This window comes from Martes martes, assembly GCF_963455335.1.
Source record: "Martes martes genome assembly, chromosome: 1".
Classification (NCBI taxonomy): Eukaryota; Metazoa; Chordata; class Mammalia; order Carnivora; family Mustelidae; genus Martes; species Martes martes.
The window spans coordinates 48,120,069-48,143,724 of NC_137888.1; the positions used below are offsets into that span (position 1 = coordinate 48,120,069).

Consider the following 23,656-nt stretch of genomic DNA (forward strand, 5'->3'; position numbering starts at 1 on the left):
CCTTAAAAGACTATAAAGACCTTCTGTATTGCTAGGATAAATTGAATAAGCTCATTCCCCTAGGCAAGGGGATTCCTAATTTCACCCACTTTTAAGAGGAATAATTAGAATTCATTTTCTTTTTCATGATTGATTTTCCAAATCTTTCTCTTGCGTTAAGTAGCACTGATAAAACCAAAAGTTTGTGGGTTGCAGCTACTTTCTGTGGGAGATACTGATGGGCTGAGAGGTGCCTCAACTGGGACAGAATCAGAGGCTCTCTTGTTAGAGGCAGGCAACCACACCAAATTTCAGGGTGAGAGAGTAGAATGCCTTGAGCACATGAGTCTATCCATTCTGGTTATATAACTTGTTGAGCAAAGTTAACCAAAGTCTAAATCAAAATTAAACAAACAGATTGCATGGAGCACTGGGTGTGGTAAAAAAACAATGAATACTGTTACGCTGAAAATAAATAAAAAATTTAATAAAAAAAAAGAAGTAAGAAAAAAATTAAACAAATTTGAACTTTAGAATATGCTATAATAATAGGAAATTACAGATCCTGATTTATAAGTATTTTTATAAGTACAGAATATACAGCTGAAAAAGAAAATGATGAATGTCTTGTTACCTCATATCTCCTTTACTTTTAAAAATTCTACTAACCAGGAATTTATATTTCCAATGTCTTAATTCTCACCACTTCTTTTTTTTTTTTTTTTAGATTTTATTTATTTATTTTTCAGAGAGAGAGAGAGGGAGAGAGAGAGAGAGAGCGAGCACAGGCAGAGGCAGAGGGAGAAGCAGGCTCCCCGCCAAGCAAGGAGCCTGATGTGGGACTCGATCCCAGGACGCTGGGATCATGACCTGAGCTGAAGGCAGCTGCCTAACCAACTGAGCCACCCAGGCGTCCCAATTCTTACCACTTCTTAATTTTCATTTCTAATTTTCCAACATTCAACAAGTTTTCATGCTTTCTTTCTTCTCTTGATTTCTCCTTTCTCTGTTACTTCTATTTTATGCCTTACATTTAAATAAAAAGCTGGGAGATTTTATCTGTTGTGTTTTTAAAATCAGATTTTAATTTTCTATCAATTTAATATACTTTATTCCTATTCTATTCATTAATCATTACTTATTCTCTAATCACTGTTTTTCAAACTATTTTCTTATGGATTAATGTTTCAAGTGTATTTACTGTTATTTTAACTTTCTTATTCTTCCAGGAGATATTTGCCTTGGTACCTTTTATACACTATGTATCATACCTATTTTAGTTTCATAGCAAAGCTTTAGTAATTAAATAAAACATTTTAAAAATATGTTAAAACAGCTTTAAAATCATTAGCTAGATGTAGAACATAGAAAAGTCTTTTAAGGAAATTTCCTTTAAAATTTCTCTCAGAATCAGATATTAAAGATTATGCCCAAATCTACAGTTTTTTCTTTCAGTGGGAATACTGAGATATGATTAAAGGATTAGTGGTAAGAATTCAGAACTGTTACCTTGCTTGAGCATAGTTTTGATGTTGCTACCATTTTTCTTTCCCCAGACTGTAAGTGGTAGAGAAAATTCCTTTTCTTCCAAATTGGGGAGGTATACCCCTAATACTTTTTGGAAGCAGACCGTGTATAAATGATATTTTTAAATTTATGTAATAGGGCCAGCCTGTAAATTCCTTGACCTTGGAAAGATACAATTTTGTCTCACATCCCCAGTGTCTGGCACATAGTTAGCATGCAATAAATATTTGTTAAGTTGATGAGATGAATTAATTGCTTAAACATTGAGGGGTGATATTATTTGAAATTAGAGAAAAGAGGAGATCAATGACAACAAACAAGGCATGACCAAGCACATGCTTGGTGTAGGTACCAAGGCTAGAAATCTTTGGAAGAATTGAATGCATCATACTTATTAACAAATGGACTGCAGAGGCTGGATAAAGAAGAGGAGTAAAAATGAGATATAAAATAACAAGAACCTACCAGAGATGTAAATGACAAATTGAAAGGAGGAAAAGATGATGAACTTGTTTTGAGGTATGTCAAGATTACAGTAGACCCCAACACAGATCCTCCAAGGCAGTTGGAGAAACTGGATAAGATCTTGGTTAAGAAGTTAGGGTTAGATTGATCATTCAAATAAAAGCCTCTTAGAAAAAATGAAAAATAGTTTATAACGACTCTTGTTTGGATTCTTACCAAAATTTTACAGCAAAAGCACCAAAGCAATATTATACAAACATTGTATTATAGGAGAGAATATATAGACATATAAAACAAATCTTCATGACATACTGCTAAATAAAATCTACCGAAAGTTAAAAAAAAAAAAAGTGATTGGCAGGAGGAGGCACATTCAAGGACCATGGAAGGGACAGGTGTTCAAGCTCAGAGAGGCCATGGGAATAGGCAGTCTACTCTTTTAAGAAATTCCATTCTTCTCCAGCCCCCTCTTCAAATAATGTAACCATAGGGAAGCTTTCTGGAATAAGCTATTCCAATAACATACTAATGAAGTTCAAAAATAAACAAAATTATTTTTTAGGTTTCAAAGGAAGATTCATTTTACAAGAGTTAAGAACTCTTGTAAACCATAATTCAACAGAATAATTCCACTAATATCAAACTCTTCAGGTCAGAATCTAAAATATGTATTTACCTGGATGTGTTTGTGGGATTCTTGGATGTGGAGATGTTTTTGGTTTGGGAGGAGCACGCGGTGCTTGCTTGGGAGCTAAAAGAAAGAATATAGGTTTAGAAGTCTTGAGCGCTTCAAGAATTACAGCATCTAAGCCTCTAGGATCTCAAAGATGAAGACCTAGACACACAGCAACTAATGCAATTAAAGCTCCCAAAGAACCACAAAATACAGGAAGATAAATATATTATTATAATGGAAAGCAAAACAGTAAAGTACATTATATGATGTCCAAGATACTCAGCTGGCAAATGAAACTGCTGGAATTTCAGAAATATCTACTTCAAATACCTTTCAATAGGTTAAAAATAAATTTCATAGTAACAAGAATTCATCTTTATTACAAGTTTATACCATTTTACCAGAATAGCCCAGTATAATATTTTAAGTGCAGATAAATATAATTTCTTCTAAAAGCAAAGGTAGTGAGTTATATTCCAAATACACCTAGAAAACAAATGCATTTTAATAGCAGTGCTAATGGAAAAATCTCATTAAACAAAACACAGTTCTCATTGGTCATACTGGGGAAGAAAAACTGAACAGAAATGAAAGGATACATTCCCGAGAAAGTTATTCCTTTCTTGGACAATTCCTAAAGTAGTTCTAGGACATTCACTGTAACAACCAATTGTATCAAGAAAACTTGAAGTATATTCTGCGGGAGGAAATGAATAATCAAACATGGGGTTGTAGTTTGTGGAAACACCTCATTTGGATTGTCTCAAGCGTGATTAATATAAACAGCTTAGGAGAAACAAAATGTTTTTTCAAGGTCACCAAATTTCAGGCACCTTAAAGAAAACTTGCTGAAAATAAGAGTTTTTAGATACTAGAAATTTCTAAAAAGTCTGCATGCAGTGGTTTCCATGAAATCTTCAGTGGCATTGCCTGTGGAGAAATGAACACCAAGATATGCAGGAGATTGTACTGGTCTAGGAGCCTGAAGATTTAGAGCTCCCTTTGCTAATCACTCAGTCTATAGCCTCACATTCCCCATCAAAATAACAGGACTCTTATAAGAGCTCTTCCAGTCTCGAAATTCTGATTCTAGAGTTTCTTTCAGTCTTTGATTTTCTTCAGTCTCAATTTCCTTGCTGAGGTTCCCGATGGGCTCTTTGCTTCTCCCAGGGTATGAGGTAGGTATCACTAAGAGTACTCCCAATTAAACATTTCAATTGTATCCATTAATACAGCTATTTAAGAAACTTTGGAAAAGGTAGAGGTAACTGGTACAGACGTAGTTAATGCAGTTAGTGTGAAATTTCAATAAAAATTAAAACTGTAAAGTTTAATAGGCAAAATTTAATAAGATATTTTAAAGGACAATGTATAAAATTAAGATTAATATCTCTTTTGGAAATAGACCCATGTGAAATAGTTTAATGATAATCAAAACACAAGTTTGGGCTTATTTTCAATAAACTATCAGTCCAAGAAAGCCTATAGGTATTGAGAGGGTTTTTTCTTGTAAGAAGCAGCACATTTAGTTATTCATGTTGGTGATCTGTTGTCTTATATTTTAAATTCCACCATCAAGTAACTTGCTTTTATGACTTGCCAATTAGATAGTTTGACTTAGCTTCTTTTATTTATATGCAGAAAGGCCAAACTGCTGCAGGAAGAGGACTAGAAAGAAATAGAAGACCTGAGTAATGATAAGGTGATTGGCTGGTTGTACCCCTTTATGCGTTTTGCACAGTGAAATCTATTTCTGGAGGTTTCTGTTAATCTCAAACACAACGTAGGTACCTTAACATATTCTGTACATGACCACAGAACTTGTAAAAGTTCTAGTCAAGATGATTAAGTATTTAAAATTAGGATATACATTTATGTTTAAAAATGGAATATAAATGTTCTTCCCCAGAAACATTACTATGTCCTGTTTGAAACACTTGCAGAGTAGCAGAGAATGGTTTTTTGGCCATATCCTGAAGAATATTCACAATACTGTCATGTGAATGGCTATAGCTTATGGGTAGGAGAAGTTGGACATCAGAAAAATAGGATCACCCATCAAAGAATGTGAGCACAGTAATTAACTTAGGCTTTCTGATGTGTATAGTGCCCATACTGTCTTTCCATTCTTATCAATTCTGCAAACACTCACCTTCTACATGAAATACAAAGTAATATTTACCTGGCTCGGTGGAAGGCTCATCTGGGCTGGGTAGGATTATGGTTTGGGAAGGCAGAGGAGATGTCTCTATAGTAATTGAAGGAAAGTACCTGGGGCTATGATAGTGCTTCACAAATTTTGAGTACAGATAGATGACAGAAAGGATGGTAACAATTAAAAACAAAGAAAGAAAATTGCAACTCTGCAGCAAAATAGCATTCCTAATTCTTCATAATGCATTTAGTTTAAAAAATGCTGAGATGTTAGATTCCAAAATTCTTTCAAAGTAAGCAATATTCCTTACTTTTTAAATCCTCATTTCAAACTAATACCTCCTCAACCATCCTAGAAAGACGTATTTAGTAGTAACCCTAAAGGGAAAACCAAAGTATTAAAAAATGTTAAAGCATGAGTCAGTGAAGAAGCATTGGATTTCACTTAAAATTAGAGCAAAAAAAAAAAAGTCAAAGATGTAAATGAATGTGATGGAATGAGTGTTAATGGAAAGTATGTTGCTAGGGCAGAAAGTATAAAATAGATCACCATACAAAAAGAAAACTGAAATATTCAACACAATACAAGTTGGCAGAATGTTTAATGTTAGGAAAAGGATGCTTTAGGCTCAACAGTTTCACTGAATTAAGTAGAGAAAGAGAACAACATCTAGATACAAAACAGAAGAGACTTTTTGGACAATGGTTATGAATAGAAGCACCTAGAAAGAAAATTAACTGCCATGAAAAAGAATGATGTTGCAACATGAATTCACAATGAAAGAGAAACTGAGGTTGTCAGGTGGTGTTGGTGATGAGAACAAAAGCTGCTGAGGTGTGTCATTACCTAGCGTGGTCTCGGGTGGTTCAGACACATTTGTAATAGATTCCACAACTGTATCAAAACAAAGGAGAACAATTTTAGAAAACTTCAAGATGCTAAGCTATAGTCTACTATTTCCTTCTTGGATACCAACACACCTCATTCTCTTAGGAATCTGCATTATATTTTTAGAGCTAGGACAATGGATTTGGAGAAGAAAAGAGAGAGAACCAAAGGGGAAATCCTATTCTGTCACACTAATTTTTCAATTAATATTAATGTTTTAATTGTCATTAACTGGCTGTCAAAAGCTATTATGCCTCAATATTTTGATACCACAGAGAAGCCAGAATTTCTGTATTCAGAGATCACTTAGCATTGTAGTTTGAAGACTCCAAGGACTTTGGAAGCTACTGCTCTTCAAATGAATTCAACTGTAGAACAAGTACCACAGCTTGAATGTCCATGTTCCATGGGCATAACAGATGCTAATTAAAACTTCGTTGAATAAATGAATCAAAGCATGAAAACCTTTACCACCTCCAGTCTTTGGTTCCTCTGGACTGAGTGGTGCTTTGGCAGAGGGATACAGATAATCTGTTACAGTTGGTGCTACGGAATAAACAGGGAATGGCTGGTTAGTGATGGGCAGGGCATTACACACTGTCATAGAACACTGTATTTAATTTGAAAACAGAGGTTAGTTATCTTAAGTCAATACGTTCATGAGAATACATAACACTCAGGTAGATTAAGAAGATGACTGCAATTTAAGAGGGCAGAGATGAAGGCAGAAAATCAAGGCAGTGTTCAGTGTGGGCACATACACACACACCAAAACAGGCAGTGTCTTCAGCAATTTCTACCTGGAGCAAAGCAGGTAATGTCGCTTCCTTACATATTTTGATTAAGGATTCTAGTAAGAAAAAGACAAAGAGTGAGTCCTTGACAAGCATAGGGATGAATCCTAAACAGAATATAAACATGAAAACTAAGATGTGCATATTCATATTTAAAGAATGATTAGAATATTAAAAAATTAAATCTTACATTCAGAGTGAAAGGGAGTTAAGGAAATTGTGAAACTTGCATAGAAATACAGCAGGCACTTGCACGATGTGCTGTATGTAACATGCGACTTTTAAGATTCACTGGATGAGCCCAGACAAGATGTGAGGAGCTATGAAATGTCACAAACTGTGAGGTCATCCAAAGATGACTTCTGCAATGAGATGGAAAAGCACATATATTTGACTTCTCATTGGGAAACATTTTTACCTAGAGCTTCCTTTGATGACTCAGTGCTTAATGTAATCGATTCCAGGACTTCAGAAACTAGCAAAGAACACAAAATGGTACAACTGATCAAGGAAGGTTATTGCCAGCATCGAATGAATGCATACAAACTAAATATTTAGGAAAGTGTCTTGCACCTATAGATGCTCAATGTTGGCTGTTATGATAATAACAATATTATTAATAATACTAAGGGAAGCTCCAATAACTGAATTAAAGTCACAATTTTCTAAGTGTTGTAGGTAACAATTAACAATCATGCCTTGTACCATTCATGAGCCCCAAAATGCCATTTAACTAATTACAGGATGCACAAAGGAGATGAAAAGAAATTATAATCCTATACTAGATAAAAGTAAGATCTTATGTTTCAAAATATATGTCAGGGGTAGCAAACTCATTGCTAACTTAAAATATTTGTTTTTAATTTTGAAGGGCAATGTTGTATAGGTTGGTTTTGTTATCTTTACTGAAATGAGCACTTTCACTTTCCTTGATGGTCGCAACTGAACTAGCATTCTTTTCACATAGCAGAGCACAAATTTAATTTATTCCTAAAGAGGAAGTTTGTAATCTTTAGTGAAAAATAAGAAGAATAAAATCAGTTCTTCTGAGTGGTTTACTGACTACTTAATCACATACTTGATTATTCTTTATGTGATACAGAGTAAACACAATAAAATGAAGATAAGTATATTTAGCATCTGAATAGCAATTACTATAAATAAATTACTAAGTTAATACCAACAGATAGTCATGGAAAGAGCATGTACAATATATGGAGTTGTTAAATGTATTATTTGCTTTTTTTATATTTGGAAATCAACACTTGGAATACGTCCCTTGAAGCTTACAATGTACCCAGACAGATAAAACAGTCTAATTACCAGGTTGACTCTGTGTCATTTCTAGGCTTGGTGATGTCACTGGTTTCAAAATAAGAGTTTGCAGTTCAGTGGGAGCTGAAAGAAGAGCATCTAAGTTGTCAAAGTAATTATGGATATTTCACCGATTTTAGATAAAGGTAGCAATGAACTGAAATGCATAGATCTTCAAAATCATAGGGTTATGGAGAGCAATGCGGAGTATACATTATTTAAAGCAGCAATTGGAAAACTATAGTCCTCCTAATCCAGCCCTTTGCCTGACCTGTGAGCTAAAAATGGATTTTGTGTTTTACAATGATGCAAAAAAAATTAAGAGTAATATTTTACGACGTGTGAAAATGATATAAAATCCAAGTAACGCTTTATTGGAACAACTAATATGATTCAACGTATATTTACATATCATTTACATATTGGTTTTGGTTGCCTTCACTTGAGATACTACATTAGAATCAAGTATTTGTGACACAGACTGAATGGCCTACAAAGTATAGAAGATTTACAATCTGACATCGTTACATAAAGATTTGAAAATAAAATGGGTTCTTACTGACTATTATATCTGAATCTGAATTCCCACAAGGGCTTTCTAAGAGCTTCCTACCACTGATTTTATGATATTGTCATTACCAAAATGTTTAGTACCATCTAGGAGTGCTTTGTTCTGTGTTCTAGTTTGAACCCCACCTTGGGTAACCTCAATAGGTACGGAGTTTTTATTTTGTTATTCCTACCCTTCCATCTACTAATGCAAAAAAATTGGTTATTTTAAAGCCCAACTCTTATCAGTCCACATAGAACTTTGACTTAAGTATTTTCTCTCTATATTTTTACCACTCAATTAAACAAATTGCTTTTGTGTAAGCAAATTGCCTTATATTTAAAAAAACAACAGAAACCCCTTGGAAACAAGGTGTCCTCACAATTATACTTTCTTCTTTTCAAGAAGTAAAACATGTTCTTACTTTTGATCTCTACCTCCGTTCCTCACCTCACCTCACTCCACTCAACTGTTAATATGGTGCCAGGAACACAGAAGGCAAGGAAATTTTTGTTTACTAAGCCAAAGGAGTATTGCTAATCTTTAAAAAGATAAATGAAATGGTAGGAGAATAGAACGAGATGCATCTTTTGTTGGAGACAATCTTTATGCAGGGCACATGATGATTTTGGCTACCCTAGATCTTCCCTAACCATGAGCCTTCTGGTTAACATGCAATTGTAAAGATGCTAATCAATATTTGTGTGTCTTTTCTCTTAGAAGACATAGAGTTGGGAAATGAAAGTTAACAAGCCACATTATTGTCAATCCTGGGATCCAGCCGTAATAAACTGGAAGCACTCAAACTAGAAATCATTGACTTTTTGGTTTCAACTGTGAAACTTTGGAAGTTTAAAGTTTGGGAGGAGAATGAATTTTTCCCTCATGTTTTTGAAACTAAAGGAAGAAAATCTTGGGTTGCTATTGTGTTTCTAGGTCTAGAAACCATCAAAAGCATTGTACATAGGCCTATGTTTTCTAAAACATATTAAATTATCTTGAGTTTATTACCTAAGTTCGAAAATTTTTACTTTACTAATCTAATTTGCTTCTTATCACTACTGAGGGTATTTTGAAAACCAAAATAATATAAAAATTTATTAATTAAAGGAATAGGAATAGATACTGATATAATTAGATACTCAGAGATTCCTACTTAGTAAAGATTAAGAACCAATACTAAACTGTGGTGGAAGATAAAGAATAACAAAATTCATCCATGGTGAGGAAAGCCTGTAACTTATATTTACTAGGATTAGCACTTCTAGGAGGCATTTTTTTTTTTTTTTTGCAGGGGAGATAATTTAAGAGGGAGAAATCATCTTTTAAAATAGAAAGGGAAGGGAATAATGAGACTGTCTCAAAAATCTCATAGAAAGTAATTTGCTCAGAAAATTTTCATGATCTTTAATTATCATCATTTTGTAGCCCCGGATCAGGTAATGAAATTTTAAAGGGGGTTTCATGGCAGATAGATTTCCTCATGTGGGGTATGTGCTATGGTGAGCGCTGTGAAGTGTGTAAACCTGGCGATTCACAGACCTGTACCCCTGGGGCTAATAATACATTATATGTTAATAAAAAAATAAAAAATTAAAAACAACAGGTAGCACTTGAATTAGGAATCTTGACTACCCAGAAGGTAAGTATGAAACAGAACAACAGCAGTCTAAGGAAACAGGAGCAACCCTAGCCATGACAATGATGGAGTAGGTTTTTAATGAGTAAAAAAGCATATAATGCAGTCACAAAAATCACTACCTAACGTTGTTTCTGGAGTCTCAGAACTATGAATAACAGGTTCAAAGCTTGTAGCAGGAACTAACCAAATGCGACAACATGAACATGAGAAAGTTTAAACACACATAGAAAATCTTAATTTTTCTTTCAAAACATTAGTTTCAAATGACAAACATTTTTTTTAAACTTTTGAATGGACAGGAAGCAGTTTATTTTTGAGGATTTGGTCATACTAGTTAGGAGCTATTTGTTCTAGAAGGTAGTCACAAACTTTAAATTCTGAATGAGGTTTTTCTAGGTGTTTGATTTTCTGATTCTAACCAATATGAAAGCTTGCTTTGGAAATGCTGTTTAGGCAATAGATATGAAAATATGCATGAAAGTAACTTGTTGCAGTTTTTGAAAGCTGAAAAAGATACTTATGCTTATATAATCATGACCACAATAAATAGATCACATTTTTAAATGCAGATATAGCAATAAATAGCTATGATTGATTATGCCAATCTTGCTATTAACACATCTTTAAAGAGATCAAAAATTTCAGTCAAGAATTAGTTGCTAACCATAACTCATTCTTTGACTTTTAGGGAACATGAAGACTATTACTTCCCATCAGAGATATTTCCTTAAGACCCCACTGAGACAGACTGCTAGGGTTCACCCCTCAAACCATGACATAACATATTTACCCTGTTTGGTCTGAGTTGCCTCAGGGCTTGATGTGGTTTTAGGCCTGGGACGTGGACGACGGGTTCGTTGTGCTGTTTTAGGAGCTGAAGGATGAAACTTCAGATTACTCCAGTGAAGACAGTTTTGGAAATAAGACTCAAAATTTTCTAAAATACATTCTATTGCCTTGAAGTTCAAGGCATAGATATTTCAAGGTTGAAATATTTTCTCTTATTTTGTTAACTATTGTTTTAATCACTGAAGATTCTTTTTTTTTTTTTTTTAAGATTTTATTTATTTATTCGACAGAGAGAAATCACAAGTAGGCAGAGAGGCAGGCAGAGAGAGAGAGTAGGAAGCAGGCTCCCTGCTGAGCAGAGAGCCCGATGTGGGGCTCGATCCCAGGACCCTGAGATCATGACCTGAGCCGAAGGCAGAGGCTTTAACCCACTGAGCCACCCAGGCGCCCCAATCACTGAAGATTCTTGAGAGACAAATCTCACACACAGAGTCAAGTCAAGGAGTGAGCAATCTCATAAATGTCTAGCTCTAAAAATAGGTAAGGACTCTAGCCACACTGTAGGTAGTAGGACTGTAGGTTCATACCAAGAAATAGAACTGTCTCAAAGAATCTATAATACCACGTGAGGTGTCATGATTTGTTTGGTCAGGAGAAGATACAGACATTACTGACTTTGAAACTCAGGTTTAAATTTGAACCCAGTTTAGACAAGAGTACATGATACAAGTTCAAGATTACATGGTTGACAGATATTCCCAGGTCCATGCATAACTGTTAAAAGCAATAGAAGGCTTCTTTTAAGAGTTTTAAAAGCTCTTAAGAAGAAAAAAAAATAAATTTGAAGGACAGCAGATGACAAGATAGTTTTATAAAGCTGGTGACAAAGTGATTATGATTATGATAGAGTGGGTTGATGATGAGCAGGAAAAAACTATTGAGGAATGAAGAATATCATTACCTAATGTAGTTTCTGGAGCCTTTGTTCTAAGAGTGATGGGTTCAAGGGCTGTAGGAGGAACTAGTAAAAAAAATAATAAAATAAACCAAAGAGATTTTAAAAATTCATTTGAAGACTAACTGCAAAAGTCCATTTTTAAGCTTCAGGTCTGACAGAAAAGAAGCACTCTGAAGATTTGACCACAGTCTGACAAAGCACCCATTAATTTCACAAGATAGATACAGCATTGTACTCTGCTAAATATCATTGTGATCATTCAGAAGTTCTCCTAGAAGTTTTGATTGATTATTTTTAATATGTAAAATTTTGCTAAACAAACTTTTTTACACATTTATATATATTTATACTTTTCTAACTTTACCGGAAAAAGCATGTCCGTCTGCTTGTACTTCTGTACAAGTTGAGACAAATGCTTATTATTTAAATAATCATGGATATAATAATGAACTTATTGAGAGCATGAGGATCAGTACATAAAACAGTGTGATCGTCAATGTTTCAAAGTAGTCTTTGACTCAAGAAAAGTTAAGAAACACTGTTAAACCCTCTTAGCAAAGAAGAAAGAAACATCCTACTCTATAATGAAAGCCTATCATCTAAACTTTCAAGACTTAGGCACAATTATAATTTTGATAATTAACTAAAAACATTATTTTTTGGAAAAAACAGATCCATCAATATAATCACATAAATCCTAATACAATAAAAAGTACTATGATTAAAGAACATGGTATTTCTGCAATCAATGAGGATAAGCAGGGCATATAAGGGATAGATGGAAATTCATATTTGAAACAAAGCTTAAAGTAGTCAATCCTGTTTCAGCCCATACATATGATCACATGAAACAACAATGAACAAGTTACATGGCAGTTTGGTGCCTTGAAAATAGAATATTCACAGTTTTCTTAAGTTTGACATAAACATGACTCGATGTAGAGTTTAGCGTAATTTCAAGATGAAGACTGCAATGGAAGACAACAGAGGGTGTTAAAATGGTTTTAAGATGCAGCTGGACCTGTGGCCACAGTGGTATGACAATGAGCAGGAAAAGCTCTATTTGACGGACACATATTCTCATTACCCACGATTTCTGGAGCTTTAGTTCTAAGAGGGCCAGGTTCAAGATCTGTAGTAGGAGCTAATGAAAAGCAATGAAATAAACACTTGTGAAAAGTCAGCAAATTAATTCTAACCAGTATAACACTGCTTCAAGAAATGTATAGCAATTAAATTTTTTTCTGAAATTAAGTACTTAAAGATTTGGTCACCCTATAACCAAGTAAATATTTTTTTTAGGAAATAGTCAGTGATAACCTACATAATCTGGTAAGCATCTCAAAGTCAATACAATATTCTCTTAGTTGTTTAAGTACCTAATTCCAACTATTGCTCTAGGAAGCTTGTTTAAACATTTTACCAGATATATACTAATAAAAGTGTTCTGGCAATTGTTGGCTTTTTTGTGGAAGCTTTAAGGAGATAGGATGTCTAAGTAAGATGGATACAGTAAATGGTTTTATGTTTGAAAGGAGGCATAGAAAAGAATAAAGCAAAAGTGAACTATGTTCATCTTGTTGAGAACTCATAAGTAGAAAGTCTTAGAACTCACATAATGCAAAGGTATTCAGCTAATTAGGATAAGGAACAACCACTCAGTGTGTGGTGCCAACTAGAGCAGCTCTCTGCTCTACACAAAAAAATGTTGTACCCTATATATGTGGAAGAGGTTGCAGGAAAGACCACTAATGCTTCTAGGTTCAGATCCAAACTTCTGAGTCATACCTTCAAGAACTTTCTTCAACTGCTCTTACGCACCCTTCTAAACTCACTATTATCATTACCACTTAGAAGCAGAACTTCCCTTATTCCAGGAGTCCTGTGTCCTCTAGCTGGGCTCACTACCTGCTTTCTAAAAAGCAGTTCAATTCTAAGATTTCCCACTTTCTTCCTAACTCCTTATTCCTGTCCTTCACAAACTTCTCTCTCTTTAAATGCATAGATGTTCATAAAACCTGCAAAAAATAATCTTGATGGGCACAGACACATTGTCTTGGTTCAATCTTTGAATGCTTCCTATTGGGACAGGTTTTGACTTTGAATATACTACAGACTGAGAAGTAAAAAGAAGCCATCTACATCTGTGATATCCTCACAGTTGTTGATGTAGCTCTGGGGGGAATGAAAGGCACTTAATGTTTCTTGAAATAAAAATGACTGGTTCTATTTAAGACATTTTGTCTTCTAGAGAAGTATGGAATGAAATAAGCAAGAGTAAATAAAATATACACTAAAACAGAAGATCTTTATGCACAAAGCACAAGGAATCCAGTTCCCTCCCAAAGACATCCAGATGTCTCCCAAACAATGTTTTCCTTTGTTAAGTCAATGGTGGGATCAGTGTAGATCAACTAGTGCCTTCACCAATACTGGGATCACATGGGCTATTTCTTCTCCCACCAGCATCAATCCCAGACTCCCAAGAGCTGCTAAGACTACTCCTTTAACCAGAAACCCACAATTACCCAGTTTTTTTTTAGGTGCTTCAGAAGTTGGTGTAGTTTTATGTTTGGGACGTGGGCGACGGGTCCGTTTTGTTGTTTTAGGAGCTGAAGAAAGAAAACCTTTGGTTACTACAGAGTCCATAGTTTAGAAGCTAAAGGTAGCATGATATATGACTCCAGATTTTCTAAACTTACTACATTAGTAAATCTGTCTTTTCAAACTTTCAATTTGAAACTTTCACCCTTAATAGTATATATTCTTTTATAAAGGCAATTTCATTGAGAATAAGTCATACAGAATTAAGTTATTAATTCAAGAAGTGAAATAGTGTTCGTAGTTCTCTTCTATTGAACAAAAGAGGTAAGTCCTGCTGCAGAAATATTATGGGGCAGCCATGGTCAGATACAAACTCTGTGATAGTTTACTAAGATAAGGCCATATAATTAACTAAAATGTTTATCAAAGGACAGATATTAGAGAATTTAAAAAAAGGTAGGACTTCAGATGCACAAAGAAACTTCCCGATAACCATAACAGTCAGTAGAGTCAAAAGAACTGCTTTTTAAACGCAGCTTTAATAAAACATGGTTAAAATGCATATGAGATGATGGAACAATTTTGGATGGTTACTTGTGCAACAGATGACCTGAGTTAGGTTTATGCATGGCTCTCTTAAAAACAAGTGATAACTTGTTTTAAGAGTCAGCGTCCTCAAAACTTTTAGGATGAAGAATTTTATGGAGTGACAACAGGGGACAATGTAGTCCTTATGAAGCAAAAGAACATATAGCTATGATGTTGATGGAGTGAGTCTGAGAAACAGAAGGGAAAGCACTTACTGAGGAGCATGTGTTATTACCTTGTGTTGTTACCCATGTTTCAGTTCTCAACACAACCGGTTCAAGGTCTGCAGTAGGAACTGACCAAAAGTATTAAAAATAAACAAAATGATTGCTTAAAATTTTAAAAACCCTGAAAACATTTATTTCAAAATTTATCTTAATCATATACTTTCTAGAACTATGTAGCAACTTCTAAAAACTATTCAACTAAAAAAAGTAGACCTCTAATTTCCTAAAATTTGGCCATACCCAAGTGAGGTAACGATTTCCTTATTCCTCCTTTGATGATCTGATTCTAACTAATAAGTAAAAATGGGATGTGTGTGTATTGCTGACAACTTTGGGAGGAAAGTGGAGCTACAGCATGATGAATTGAGCAGGTTACCCCTTCATTCTAAGCAAAGAAATATGCTTTCATGTGCAACAAAGAGCTTACTGATGTCCACTTGATCAAATCTCAACTACTCCATCAGATGCCTAAGAATCTCCACTGTGAGAATCCATAGACCAATCAAGATTCAGAAGGATTTGATTATCACTCTCTAGTCAGACATCTTTCATACTAGTACTACAGTTAGACTTTCTCCTTTGGTTGGTCTTACTTATACTCATTCTTTCTGATTTTATTACTACCTTTTTTTAAAAAAAAGATTTTATTTATTTATTTGACAGAAGGAGAGGGAGAGAGGGAATACAAGCAGGGGGAGTGGGAGAGGGAGAAGCAGGTTCCCCGCTGAGCAGGGAGCCAGACACGGGGCTCAATCCCAGTACCCTGGGATCATGACCTGAACCCAAGGCATACACTTAACGACTTAGCCACTCAGGCACCCCATATTCCTACCTTTCTACTTATTCATGTACTATGGTGGTTTCAAGGCTCCATTTAAGTTTCTTAATCTATCTTTTCCAGATCTACATATTTATGTACCTAGTACATTTTGTTGATAGCAACGAGAAATCAATCTTGATCTTGTTTTTGCATACATGCTGTCTAGTGCCATCTTCTATCTTATTTATGAAGGCCTTTGTTCTCAACTTATTGCATGTTTGAGGATTAAAACACGTCTCCCACACCTAATTTATACCCCCAAATTTGCTAATATTACCCAGGGATACTAAAGATATTATTTGTTAATTTGAACTAAATATGCCCAATTTTTCTAAAGTTTTATTTTCAATATATAAATGGAAATTAATTAAATGCACAGTGACAGAGAAGACTTCACTCAGGAAGCATGAAGCATTCAGTTGCTCCACAGATTTTCCCCTACTGTGTTCCTTATGCCATCTCTACAGTGGGAACTGCTGTTTAACACAAGTTATATCTTTACTTTTATGGGGCCTATTCGTTATTTCCACACACTGGGATTACTCTTGAGTCCCTGCTGGGTTAGGTTACTGCAACTCTAAACCAGGAACACTTGTTTACCTGGTTTGGACTCAGATGCTTCAAGACTTGGTGGGGTTTTTGGTCTGGGACGTGGACGACGTGTCTGTTGTGATGTTTTGGAGGCTGAAGGAAGAAATTCTAGGGTTATCACACAACTACATTACCTGTGTTCTGGAAGCAATGAGAGGTGAAAATATGGTTCTAGATTTTCTACAACTTTTAGACATGTGTCCTTCTAGTTTGAGATTTTTGTCATGTATACTCTGTATATAATTCTTGTACCATAGAAGATTCTTTGAAGAAAAAATATCCCTTTTTAATTCAAGAAATAAATATTAGTAATTATAATCAAAGTGTCATAGAGCAGGTTGATTGGGCAACAGAAGGGTTAAGAACCACTGCTAAATTTTAATGTATTATGAAGGATGGTCATATTAAACCCGAGATTTAGAATTCAATTTTCCCATCTTTCTACACTTTCTATGTAACTACTAAAACAAGAACATGTCATTACCGAAATATAAACAAAACAATATCACACAAATAGAAAAAAATGTAGAAACAAAATGTGAAATAAATGGATCTTCCTGGCCCCATGATAGCTATTACTTGGCTTTATCTGTCTAGAGAAGAGGTAGAAACCCACAGTATGTTTGAAAACCATTTTTTAACCAACACTGCTTAGATAAAACAAAAAATAATGTGAAAAAATTTCAAATAGGTTACCTGGCAAATAAATGTTCTGAAGTACATTCATGTATGACTGGTTCTCTTTAAAATGGCAGGTAAACTTAAGAGTTTTCATAATTTTAAGAATATAAATGAATGTCCAAGAAGAATGACATATGGTCACATAAAGCAAAATGAAACTCTGGGTTTGACAAAAACAGAGTAAGTCTTGTTGAAAAGATAATATATTATTACCTAATGTTGTTCCTGGGGTCTCGGGTCTAAGAGTGACAGGTTCAAGAACTGTAGCAGGAACTGCCCCCAAAATACAGTAAACCAAAGAAATTTTAAAACACATGAAAAGTAAGAACATTCACATCTAAACAAATCTACTTGTGTATCAATCTTTCTACAAAAACAAAGAAAAAAAATTAACCTCCTAAATGAAGGAAAGAGTAGATGATTGTTCTTTGAAGATTTGACCAAACTATAGTCTTGGTCTTAGGTTTAGCCTTTGAACTATCTTGATTGTCTTAAAGAAGTCAACATGAATTTCTCCTAGGTTTTAGCTAAAGGATTCTGATAACTCTGCACTAGAAAATATTTTTATTCATTGACCCAACATACACTAATAGGTTGGCACTGTTTGGGGTTCTCATGGGGATAGACTACTTGGGTTCACCCTTAAACTAAGGAATCACACATTTATCAGATTCAGTCTGAGGTACTTGAGGGCTTGGTGTTGTTTTAGGTCTGGGACATGGACTATGGGGTCTTTGTGTTTTAGTAGCTGAAGAGAGAAAAGCTTTGTGTTACTCTAGGTGTTAAGGCTCTGGATTCTGAGGAGAGGTTTTCCCAAGAGCTGTCAGATTTTCAAAAGTTACAGGAAATTTTCTGTTATTTAATGTTTTTAATCTTTTTATGCCAATGTGTCTTCTTTTTATCATTGGTGGTACTTTGAGGCAAATTCATGTGTATGGTTGAGTTGTTCATTCAAGGCATGAAGATTAACACTTGTAATTAAACACTCACAGAATTTCCTCATTGGGGAAAAAAAAATGAGAAGGAGGGCTCAACTCTGGTGCAAGGGAGGGGCAGTTAGGGTCATACTGAGGAAAAGGCTTATAATTTGAAATTTTGGATTTAGATAATTTCCTATATGTCAAGTTAGTAATAAAACATGTCATTACTTAAAGCACCAACAAAGAAACAAACATACCATGTAAATAGTTTTTTAAAGACTTAGTAACGTAAATGTACAAAGGACCCTAAGAACGGCTATTACCTCTGATCAGCCTAGATAAGAAAAAGATCCCAATTTGTTTTAAACTTGGCTTAACAAAGCATGAGATAACACGACAATGCAAATGTACCAGTGAAAGCAATGTTTTGAATTAAGCTAAGATTAGCTCTCATAAAAACAATAGGAAACTTGTTTTTAAGAGGCTTCAGGATTTGTCAGATGAAGTGACTGAATGGCAACAGAAGATGATGGTGGCTGTCTCATGAGAGAGGAAAAGCCAGGAGATGGAGACTGAATGGAATGTACAATGAGCAACAAAGGCATTTGGTGAATGACACAGAATCATTACCTAATGTTGTCCCAGGTGTCTCAGTTCTAAGAGTAACAGGTTCAAGGTCTGTAACAGGAACTGAAGTAATAAAATAAGCAAAAGAGGTTTTTAGAAAATGTATAAGGAGTTATGAAATTCACTTCAAGATGTATTTTGCCAGTGTAACATTTCATCCAGAACTACTACTTTATTTCTAGATGAAGGGGACTGTGACTGTGTCTCCCCAAATTCCTATGTTGAAGACTTAACTTCCAAATGTGACTGTGTCTCCCCAAATTCCTATGTTGAAGACTTAACTCCCAAATGTGACTGTGTTTGGAGATAGGGGAGATAGAGGCTTTGAAGAGGCAATTAAGATTAAATGGGGCTGTAAGAGTAGGTCCCTAATCCAGTATGACCGATGACCTTATAAGAATAGACACACACACAAGGAATGCTCAAACACAGAGAAAAGGCCATGTGAGGACACAGCAAAATGAGACCATTTACAAGCCAAGGAGAAAGGCCTCAGGAGACATTAAAGCTGCTGATACCATCATCTTAAATTTCCAGCCTCCAAAGCTGTGAGAAATCAATTTCTATTGTTTAAGCCACCCAGTCTATGCTCTTATGGCAGCCTTAACAAGCTAATACAAAGGGGAACCAACTGTTTGGTCCAGACTTGGCTAAACTATAGTTGAGGACTTCTTCATCTCATGAGATAGTCATTACTTGTAGTCTCTGTTTAGCACCACAAGAGGGAAAGAGTTCTACTAGTTCATGCTTGATTATTTGAATCTACATGGTAGACTCTAGGACATTTTTAGGCTTTTACTTAAATACATTCCTAATCATCTTGAAAAGCAAGTTAGTAAAATACGAACTTGCACTTTAATGGGTGCTGAATAAAGAAGATATCTACTATGTTTATCACATTATGGTTGCAGAGAAAGTTCTTAAAGATCCAAGCAGCCATTACACAAATAACCAAAAATGGCTATGATGACCTTGCTGAGAACTCAGTTTTAGAAAGATCTTGCGACTTGTGTCCAAAGGAAGATACTCAAGAGGACTGGGCAAGGAGCACCCACTCAGTCTGTGGCATTCAGTAAAGCACCCATCCACTATCAGTACCAGAAAAACATCATCCAGTGTGGAAAGAAAAAGGATTCTGATGCTCATAAGAAAAACACTGGATTCCTGAATGGAACATTCAATCCCTTCTTCAATTTTCTGTGGTATTATCCAAATGTGGAATAACCAACAAGAGCTTTTGATGGACACTTCAAATAAGCAGATCCTCTGCCCCTCTGGTTTCCTCACTCTATATATATATCCTATTTTTTTCTTGTCTTTGTTCATTCTCACCTGTCTACTTGTGCAAATTCTGAGGTGGCATCAAGACTTAAACTCCTTCCCTGATCTACCAAGGTCCAAAATGATGCTTTACTTCCTTAAGACCTTATATGGTGAGTCTAACATTTAATGTTGAAATACGCCCAAAATCTTCAATTTGCAAATACACCCTGCCATAGCAACCTCTTCAACCTCAGCCACAGTAACTTCTTCCTAGAAACATTGCCAAAGGCAAGGGAATCAAGGGCAAAATGAACGATTGGGGCTTCATCAAGATCAAAAGCTTTTGCACAGTAAAAGAAACAGTCAACAAAACCAAAAGACAACTGACAGGATAGGAGAAGATATTTGCAAATGACATATCAGATAAAGGGCTAGTATCCAAAATCTATAAAGAACTTATCAAAATCAACACCCAAAGAACAAATAATCCAATCAAGAAATGGGCAGAAGACATGAACAGACATTTCTCCAAAGCAGACATACAGACGGCCAAGAGACACATGAAAAAGTACTCCACATCACTTGGCATCAGGGAAATATAAATCAAAACCACAGTGAGATACCACCTCGCATCAGTCAGAATGGCTAAAATTAACAAGTTAGGAAAGGACAGATGCTGGCGAGGATGCGGAGAAAGGGGAACCCTCCTACACTGTTGGTGGGAATGCAAGTTGGTGCATGGAAAACAGCATGGAGGTTCCTCAAAAAGTTGAAAATAGAGCTATCCTATGACCCAGCAATTGTACTACTGGGTATTTACCCTGAAGATACAAACATAGACATCCGAAGGGGCACATGCACCCAAATGTTTATAGCAGCAATGTCCACAATAGCCAAACTATGGAAAGAACCTAGATGTCCATTAACAGATGAATGGATAAAGAAGAAGTGGTATATATATATAATGGAATACTATGCAGCCATCAAAAGAAATGAAATCTTGCCATTTGCAACGACGTGGATGGAACTAGAGGGTATTATGCTTAGCGAAATAAGTCAATCGAGGAAAGACAACTACCATATGATCTCACTGATATGAAGTATTTGGGAAACAAGACAGAGAATCATAGGAGAAGAGAGGGAAAAACGAAATGAGATGAAACCAGAGAGGGAGACAAACCATAAGAGACTCTTAATCTCAAGAAACAAACTGAGGGTTGCTGGAGGGGAGGCGGGTGGAGGGGATGGAGTGGCTAGGTGATGGACACTGGGGAGGGTATGCGTTATGGTGAGTGCTATGAATCGTTTAAGACTGATGAATCACAGACCTGCACCCCTGAAACAAATTATACATTATGTGTTAATTAAAAAAAATAAAACCCTGCATTATTTTCCTTCTGTAGGCTTTTTATGCAGAAAAATGTTCTGTGTTCAACTAGCCTGAAGATGAAATAAAACATGTTTCCCACTACCTTGAGCTAGAGGAAACATTATGTATCTTCCAAAGATGTACTTTTTGCCAGCCCTGAAGGGGAAAGCACTCTTCATGATTCCCTTGCTAGAGGGTATGTGGGTTTATACTTTCAGCCCGTAATAGTCTTGCAGGATCCTGAAACCAAGGACAGAGCTTTCATCTGGTGCAGTCCCAGGTTCATCTGAACTTGGAGTGGTTTTAAGTTTGGTTTGTGAATGGAGTGCCCATTGGGATGTTTTTGGAAGTGGAAAAAGATAATCTTCAGTTATATTAAGGTTTATGGTTCTGCAAATTACAAGGCTTAAAAAAATTCTTTGTTTTCTATAGCTTGACAGATTTTTCTTGAGTTTCATAAAATATATGATTCCAGTGTGAAAATTTGCCCCTAATACGTTACTGTATCTTCTTCTGTTATTGATACTTTGGGGGGCAAAACTGACATAAAAACAAAGTTATTATTTCAGAGAGTCAAGATTGGTATTTTTTATCATTTTTTTTAAGATTTCTTTTTTAAGTAATCTCTACACCCAATGAGAGCTCAAACCTGTGACCCCAAGATCAAGAGTCACACACTGCACTGACTGAGTCAGGCAGGCACCCCTTTATCATATTCTCCTAGGGTTCCCCAACTGCATTAAAAAGTAAAGAATCATTTCTAAACTATGGCTGAGAGTAAGAGGGAGTCAGAGTCACCCTAAGGATGCGGCTTACTATTTAAACTTAACTATCCTTTACCACATTATCTGTTAGACAATTTATTAAAAACATATTCCTTAAAAGTTAACAAAAAACAGGCAGATAAAAAAGGTCTATGCACAAAGGATATTTTAAGAAACTTCCCAGTCACTGCTTGATCTTGCATAGATCAAGATCAGGTGTTCACTTGAATGTATGGAATTTGCCTTAACAGAGAATTCAGATTAAGCCTAAAATAGAAGGTGGCATGAACACATTTTAAAATAAGTTACAGGGAGGGAAGATATCCCAAACTAGATTCAAGTGTGAATCTCATAAGAACAAGAAGTCATTTGTTTTATGCATGTTCAACTCCAAAGATAAAGAATATAAGCGAATGGCTATGAGTGGAATGGGTTTGACAATGAGCAGGGAAAGTTTTTGCTGAAGGTCAAAAAGTGGCATTACCAAATGCAGTCCCTGGAGCCTCTTTCATAGGAGTGACTGCTTCAAGGACTATAGCAGGAACTGACCAAAAATAACAAAAAAACCAAAAATCAGATGTCAAACATTTATACAATCTCAGAACTGCAAAAACAATTGTACCTAAGTAATAATGCATCTAGAGTACCAAGCAAAAACTACCAATGTTCTGAGCTGAGGGATATGGAGTCTCTCTGCACTTGGGTATCAATTTATTACTTAGTAAGTGTTACCCTTGTAGTAAACAATTGTCCCTGTGAAGTGCCCCAGAAGTGTTTCACTCTTTCATGATCTTAGTATAAGTAACATACCAAAATAGACCATACCAAGCTAGCTGAAAACTCATTTTTGGAAAGAGACAATGAACTTTGCCAATAGGATTAGGCTTTTAGGATTAGGATTAGGCTCTTAAAACAGCAGGATAAGGGACAGGCACTCAGTCTGAGCTACAGCAGGGTAAGCAGGGAAAGCATGACCATATACAGATACTGGTTGAGTCCTACATGAAATCCAAACTCCTAAGTGCAACATTCAACATACATTTTCAACTGATCCTTTGGGCCCATTTAGCTACAGGAGCCTCAGTGAAATGTTCTGATCAAGACTTAGAAGCCTGACAGCCTCAACTGCTCAAGGAAGCCTCTGCTTCTCCTCACTGGCCCTCTGCATATGTCCTTCTTGTTTGTACTTCTCCACCCTCCTCCTCCCCAGCCATCCACATCTACGGTGATTACAACATTCAGTCCTTCCTAACTACTGGCCCACCCTGATTATTGTTTCTTTAAACCAAGGGTTGACAAACAATGGCCCATAGACCAAGTCTCACCCACAGCTTAATTTCACATAGCCCACACAAGAACAATTTTTTCCATTTTTTAAGTGGTTATAAAATAAAAAAAGAAAAATATGCAAATATGTTCACAAAGCCCCAAATATTGACTATCTAGCCCTTTATAGAAAATGTTTGCCAACTCCTGCCCTAGAGCTTCATTACCTAGTGTTGACTTCGCTTTGTAGTTAGCAAGA

General features: G+C 35.6%; 1 protein-coding gene across 1 annotated transcript in view; it reads right to left on the reverse strand.

Moving 5' to 3' along the window:
* ABI3BP (ABI family member 3 binding protein) overlaps positions 1–23,656 on the reverse strand; it is a 256,353-nt gene that overhangs the window by 72,109 nt on the left and 160,588 nt on the right. Inside the window, exon 19 of the mRNA XM_080808158.1 lies at positions 2,648–2,722. Coding sequence (XP_080664284.1) covers positions 2,648–2,722 — 75 coding nt within the window. The remainder of the gene's footprint in view (positions 1–2,647; positions 2,723–23,656) is intronic.